The following is a 6,000-nucleotide window of genomic DNA, read 5'->3' as shown; positions in this document are numbered from 1 at the left end:
CCCGAGTCAAGCCCTGTGAGGCCGAGACCCCTCTCCCAGCCCCGGGCTCGTGGTGGAAGACAGAATAACTTCTCCAGCAGCAGTCTTCATGAACTCTTCAGGGGCTTGGACCAGCAGGTGGATGCTGGGTTTCGAAGGCTTTGCCTCTGAAGCCGGACCCCTCCAGGGCTGTAATGTCGTTGTCTCCGAGCAGCCTGCGGTGGCTGAGGTCACTGACGTTTTCAGACGGTGGAGCGTTTCGAGCGCTCTGTGTGCGAGAAGGTTGTTGAAACTGATGAATGAACGCATCTCGCCGCTTCGGTTCCAGAATTTATACTGCATGTCGAAAACACGACTGGTTTCCTGGAGTGTACAGTTTTCAATGAGGCTGTAGTTTCAGGACCTGCTCTGTCCCTGTGGGCTCAGGAAGAACGAGACTGGTGAGACTGGTACCAGTATGCCAGTGCTGCAGTGCCAGTTTTTCTTTACCCTTAAAATCCTGGTCCATCAGTGGGCCTGGGGGAGGGGGGGCTGATCCAGTGTTCCTGGGGGAGAGGGGGCTCTGATCCAGTGTTCCTGGGGGAGGGGGGGCACTGGTCCAGTGTTCCTGGGGGATGGGGGGGGCGCTGGTCCAGTGTTCCTGGGGGAGAGGGGGCGCTGGTCCAGTGTTCCTGGGGGAGGGGGGACGCTGGTCCGTCGCTGGCCTGCGGAGTCTTCCTCGCTGCGTGTCTCTGCCCCCAGGCCTGGAGATCCTGAGCCCGGGGGAGGTGGAGTACAAGCGCGTCCTGACCAAGGGCGTCCTGGGCCGCTCTGTCGTGCTGGAGTGCGGCTCCACCCTGCCCAGCATCTACATCTGGGGCTTCACGCAGCCCGGCGCCGAGGGCACCCGTGCGGTGGTCTACAACTACGGCCAGGGCCCGCGCGTGCAGAAGCTGGCCAGCAGCCTGGGCGAGGTCAGCGTGATCTCCGACAGCGCCGCGCTGGTCATCGACAAGCTGCCCCTGGCCGCCGAGGGGCTGTACACCTGCCAGGCGCTGTACGAGTCCCAGGACGGCGTCCGGCTCACCTACTTCTACATCCAGCTGCTGGTGCTGGGTGAGTGAGGCGCGGGATGCCCCGGCCGCCACCTGCCGTGGCACAGCCGCACGCCCGCGCTACAGCTGCGCTCTGCCTGCCTTGCAGTGCCCGTGTCCAAGCCCTCCGTGCGGCTGAGCGAGCCCACCCCGGTGGAGAACAGCGCCGCGTGGGCGCAGTGCGGGCTGGAGAACGGCACGGGCCCCGTCCAGTTCGTGTGGGAGCGGGAGGGGCGCGGCGGCGCGAGGGCCGGGGTCCCCGAGGCCGACGGCAGCCTGGTCAACCTCACCAGGGTCAGCCGCAACCACACGGGCTGGTACAGCTGCCTGGCGCGCAACGAGGTCAACGAGCAGCGCAGCGACCGCGCCTGGCTGGACGTCATCTGTGAGTACAGAAGAGTTCACAGCATCCTTTTAGACCCTCCCCTACGTGGTACTGGAGCAGCACATGTTTTAGGATCAGTATATTCAGAGTTCACCTCTGACCCTTCCGACAGACTTCCATGTATGTGAGACGACAGGGTGCTTGTTCAGCTTCTTCTGTGGCAACAGCAGAACAGGAATTCTTGCACACAGGGCAAATCTCCCACAGAGACAATCCCACAGTGTGATCTCTGAGCCCTGATTACCACGACGTGTTCCCCTTCCCTGACGACCAGCCCCCCAGTCCGGGCCCGCTCCGCAGGCTCACGGCTCTCTCCCCTGTCCCAGACGGGCCGGACGAGCCCATGATCAACATCACGCCCTACGCGGTGACGGAGCGCGGCTTCTCGGCGGTGGAGCTGGAGACGGTGTCCCTCCTGTGCCAGGCGCCCTCCAACCCGCCCAGCCAGTACGTCTGGTTCTACAACAACTCGCAGGTGTACGCCGGCCCGCAGTTCACCATCAGCAAGATCCTGCGCATGCACACGGGCTACTACACCTGCCTGGCCCAGAACTCCTACCTCAACACCCGCACCAAGGCCACCGTCACGCTCACCGTCTACTGTGAGTCCGGACACGGGCGCAGCAGAGCTCGTTTCCCGTCTCCCGCTCCGTCTGTCTGCTCCAGCCCCAGCGCACGGGATCCAGTTCCAAATCCCTTCGGCCTTTTTTTCTCCAGCTCCCCTTGAATTTCCCCTCTCCTCCGCCCTTCACACCCGCTTCTCTTTCGATTTCCAGCCCCCGAGCACGCACCACTCCTCCCCTCACACACACTCTCTCCCACTCTTTCACACTCGCACACATTTGTGCACACTCTAACAGCTGCACACACTCTCTGTCTCACAATCGCACACACTCTCTTGCTCTCTGTCACAGACTTACACACACTCACACTATCTCGCAGTCTCACACTCACACACACACACACAGCCGTTGCCGAGGCCCCTGACTGCTGTCGCCTGAACTGGGACGAGCAGGAATTCAGCTTCACGTCTCAGAATGCTCATTCTCTGGGAAGAAGCTGCGGAGCAGTGCGTCCACTCCCAGAAGCACAGGTACATCGCCGCCATGACTGCCACTCTGTCTTTCCCTTCCAGAATTCCCCTCTTTCTCTGCAGTTCCCATGTTTCCCATCTTTATTCCTTAGTATTTCATTTCCTTATTCCTTCATGTTTTGTGCTGTTTTTCACGATTATCAAACATCTGATTCTGAATCTACACTGCGGGACCCATGATCTGTGTGTATGAAAGAGTGACACTTTAGCAAGTGGAAATAATTTGTTTCTAGATTTAAAAGTCTCACAATATCGCAAATGGCAAAATTGGATTTGAAAAACGCACCATCTAAGAATAATTTCATAAAATACAGCAACTGGAAAAAAAGAACAAACAGAAAATATCCAGGAAGGGATTTAATAAACATCAGAAATATCAATTAGAAAAGCAAGATGAAGTTAAGATACTGGCACCAGGGGCCACAGACCAGGAAAGCTAAGTTACTCTGTTACCGCTCGTGATCACACCTGGAGTGATTTAGGGAAAACCCGGAATTAAAGGAGGGCTGGAAAAGGAATTTAGGACAGATTTAACACCCTCGACTGATGTCCTGTCCTCCACCTCGTCGGCTGGCCCGTCTCTGTCCCTCGCTCTTCCCTGCTCCCTGTCTCCCCTCAGACCTCCCCGACAGCAGCCCCACCTGCGCCGTCCTGCCCGCCAGCAACTACACCGACCTCCTGCTCTGGTGCTCCTGGGAGGGGGGCTCCCCGGCTGCCGCGCTGCGCTGGGCCCCCTCTGCGCCTGGGGGCGCCGGCAGTGAGGCAGAGCCCACCCTCTCCAACGCCACCCAGATCCGCGTGGGCGCCCAGACCCCCGACAACTCCACCTTCTCCTGCCGCGCGACGCACCCCGCGCTGAGAGCCGCGGCCCAGTGCAACGTCACCGTGGGTGAGTGGGCCCCCACCACAGGCGCAGGGCCACAGGCTCACCGCTGACACCAGGCAGGAGCTCACTCTCGAATAACACCTGCCTGGCTTACTCCTCTGTACTCTGGCGCTCATGACACGAACCTCTTTATTCCCAATGGCCAACCCCCTCAACCCCCTGGACACTGAACACCCTGGCCAACACCCTTAACCCTCTGGACACAAGGCCAGGCTGAGTTTGACTCTGAAAAGATGAACCAGTAACACCTGCAGCCTTTCCAGGTGCTAAAGGCGGGAGTTTGAGTCGAGGTTAAGATGAGCGTCGGGGCTGCCCGGTCCTCATCAGGCCCACCTGGAGAGTTTCCCTCTGCTGTCCGATCACATCGCGCCAGGACCTCGTGCCCGTTCACTGCCACTTTCCCTGGGCTAGGTCTGCATTTTCATCCCTATCACTCACCTAGATCATTTCAGTCCAATGTACCTGCTTCCAAGGGCAGTTTCTCACACCTCTTAAACCGCTGTACTGCTGAAGAGCGTATTGCCACTGTCTGCTCGGAGCGCCGTGTTCACAGAGCATTTCCCACGATCGCGCTCGAACTATCGGTCCTGATTGTCCCTCCCGGGCCCCTGTCCCTGTGCTCGCAGTGCTGCCCCCCGGCGAGCCGCGCTGCTTCGCGGTGGCGACGCGCAACAACGAGTACCTGATGCTGTCCTGCGCCTGGGAGGGCGGCGCGCCGCGGGCGCTGCTCTGGTGGGCGGCGGGCGACGGGGCCGTGCTGGGGAGCTCCGAAGAGAACGCCAACATCCTGGTGTTCAAGTCCAGCGGCACCTACAGCGGCAAGGAGTTCGTGTGCCGGGCCAAGCACCCGCTGTCCGCTGGCAGCAGGCAGTGCCAGCTGAAACTGGGTAAGGACCCGGCCGCCGGCCGAGCTCCGTCCTGCGGGACAGGAGGGGCTGGACGGCCTCTTCAGACATCTTGCAAACATACCCCAGAGCCATCAAGTCCGAGCGACCCCTGGACCAGTCCCGGGCCAGCCCCCGGCCTGCCCTGACAGCTCCTGCTCACTTCCTGTCACAGCTGCGCAGCAGCAGCACTGCCTGTCAGGCTCGCTGGCTTGTCCAGAGCCCTGCCTTAATGCAGCAGGCCGGCGGGAATTCATTCCAACTGGGACACACACGGGACCTGGAGGAGGGGTGTTCACTGGCCAGGAGCTGGGAATAAGAGAGGGTGATGTCTAAACTTCATCACTATCACCAGGCATACAGGTACAGGACCTGGCCAGGCCCCTAGCTGTGCAGAGCAGCGCACTGGTGATTTTATACAGGTACAGGACCTGGCCAGGCCCCTAGCTGTGCAGAGCAGCGCACTGGTGATTTTATACAGGTACAGGACCTGGCCAGGCCCCTAGCTGTGCAGAGCAGCGCACTGGTGATTTTATACAGGTACAGGACCTGGCCAGGCCCCTAGCTGTGCAGAGCAGCGCACTGGAGATTTTATACAGGTACAGGACCTGGACAGGCCCCTAGCTGTGCAGAGCAGAAGTGTCCACCCCTGTCCCGGTCCTGACCTCCCCCTGTGTCCGGCAGAGGCCCCGGTGCTGGTGACGCAGCGCAGCGTGGTGTCCGTGTACGAGGGCAGTGACGTCCAGCTCACCTGCGTGCTCAAGGCCACCTACCCCGCCTCCGAGATCACCTGGTACAACAACCAGAACCAGCAGGTCTGGGACGCCCCTCAGAAGTACCTCCTGCACCGCGAGGCCTCCTGGTCCAACCTGACCGTCCGCGAAACTGACGGCAGCCGGGACAGCGGCCAGTACTGGTGCTCGGCCACCAACGCCGTGGGCGGGGCGCAGATCCCCATCACCCTCAACGTGCAGAGTAAGAGATCCGGCCACACGGGGGCGCCGGGAAACACAGTCTTGACACAGAGCACTGAGAAACACAGTCCAAACACAGCACTGAGAAACACAGTCCTGACACAGAGCACCGAGAAACACAGTCCAAACACAGCACTGAGAAACACAGTCCTGACACAGAGCACCGAGAAACACAGAGCACTGAGAAACACAGTCCTGACACAGAGCACTGAGAAACACAGAGCACTGAGAAACACAGTTCTGACACAGAGCACCGAGAAACACAGAGCACCGAGAAACACAGTTCTGACACAGAGCACCGAGAAACACAGAGCACTGAGAAACACAGTTCTGACACAGAGCACCGAGAAACACAGAGCACTGAGAAACACAGTCCTGACACAGAGCACTGAGAAACACAGTCCAGACACAGCACTGAGAAACACAGTCCTGACACAGAGCACTGAGAAACACAGTCCAAACACAGCACTGAGAAACACAGTCCTGACACAGAGCACCGAGAAACACAGAGCACTGAGAAACACAGTCCTGACACAGAGCACTGAGAAACACAGAGCACTGAGAAACACAGTTCTGACACAGAGCACCGAGAAACACAGAGCACCGAGAAACACAGTTCTGACACAGAGCACCGAGAAACACAGAGCACTGAGAAACACAGTTCTGACACAGAGCACCGAGAAACACAGAGCACTGAGAAACACAGTCCTGACACAGAGCACTGAG

At 59.4% G+C, this 6,000-nt stretch overlaps 1 protein-coding gene across 1 annotated transcript in view; it reads left to right on the top strand.

Annotated features, from left to right (window-relative positions):
- The first annotated feature begins 593 nt into the window (after positions 1-593).
- Positions 594-6,000, top strand: part of LOC148816915 (V-set and immunoglobulin domain-containing protein 10-like 2) — a 33,690-nt gene continuing 28,283 nt past the window's right edge. Inside the window, exons 1-6 of the mRNA XM_088939467.1 lie at positions 594-1,074; positions 1,162-1,437; positions 1,764-2,039; positions 3,150-3,419; positions 4,043-4,303; positions 4,985-5,275. Coding sequence (XP_088795593.1) covers positions 594-1,074; positions 1,162-1,437; positions 1,764-2,039; positions 3,150-3,419; positions 4,043-4,303; positions 4,985-5,275 — 1,855 coding nt within the window. The remainder of the gene's footprint in view (positions 1,075-1,161; positions 1,438-1,763; positions 2,040-3,149; positions 3,420-4,042; positions 4,304-4,984; positions 5,276-6,000) is intronic.

Source organism: Atractosteus spatula, chromosome 22, assembly GCF_055471065.1.
Source record: "Atractosteus spatula isolate fAtrSpa1 chromosome 22, fAtrSpa1.hap1, whole genome shotgun sequence".
NCBI lineage: Eukaryota > Metazoa > Chordata > Actinopteri > Semionotiformes > Lepisosteidae > Atractosteus > Atractosteus spatula.
The sequence above is the reverse complement of the archived record's forward strand: the minus strand, read 5'-3'. Positions and strand labels throughout refer to the sequence as shown.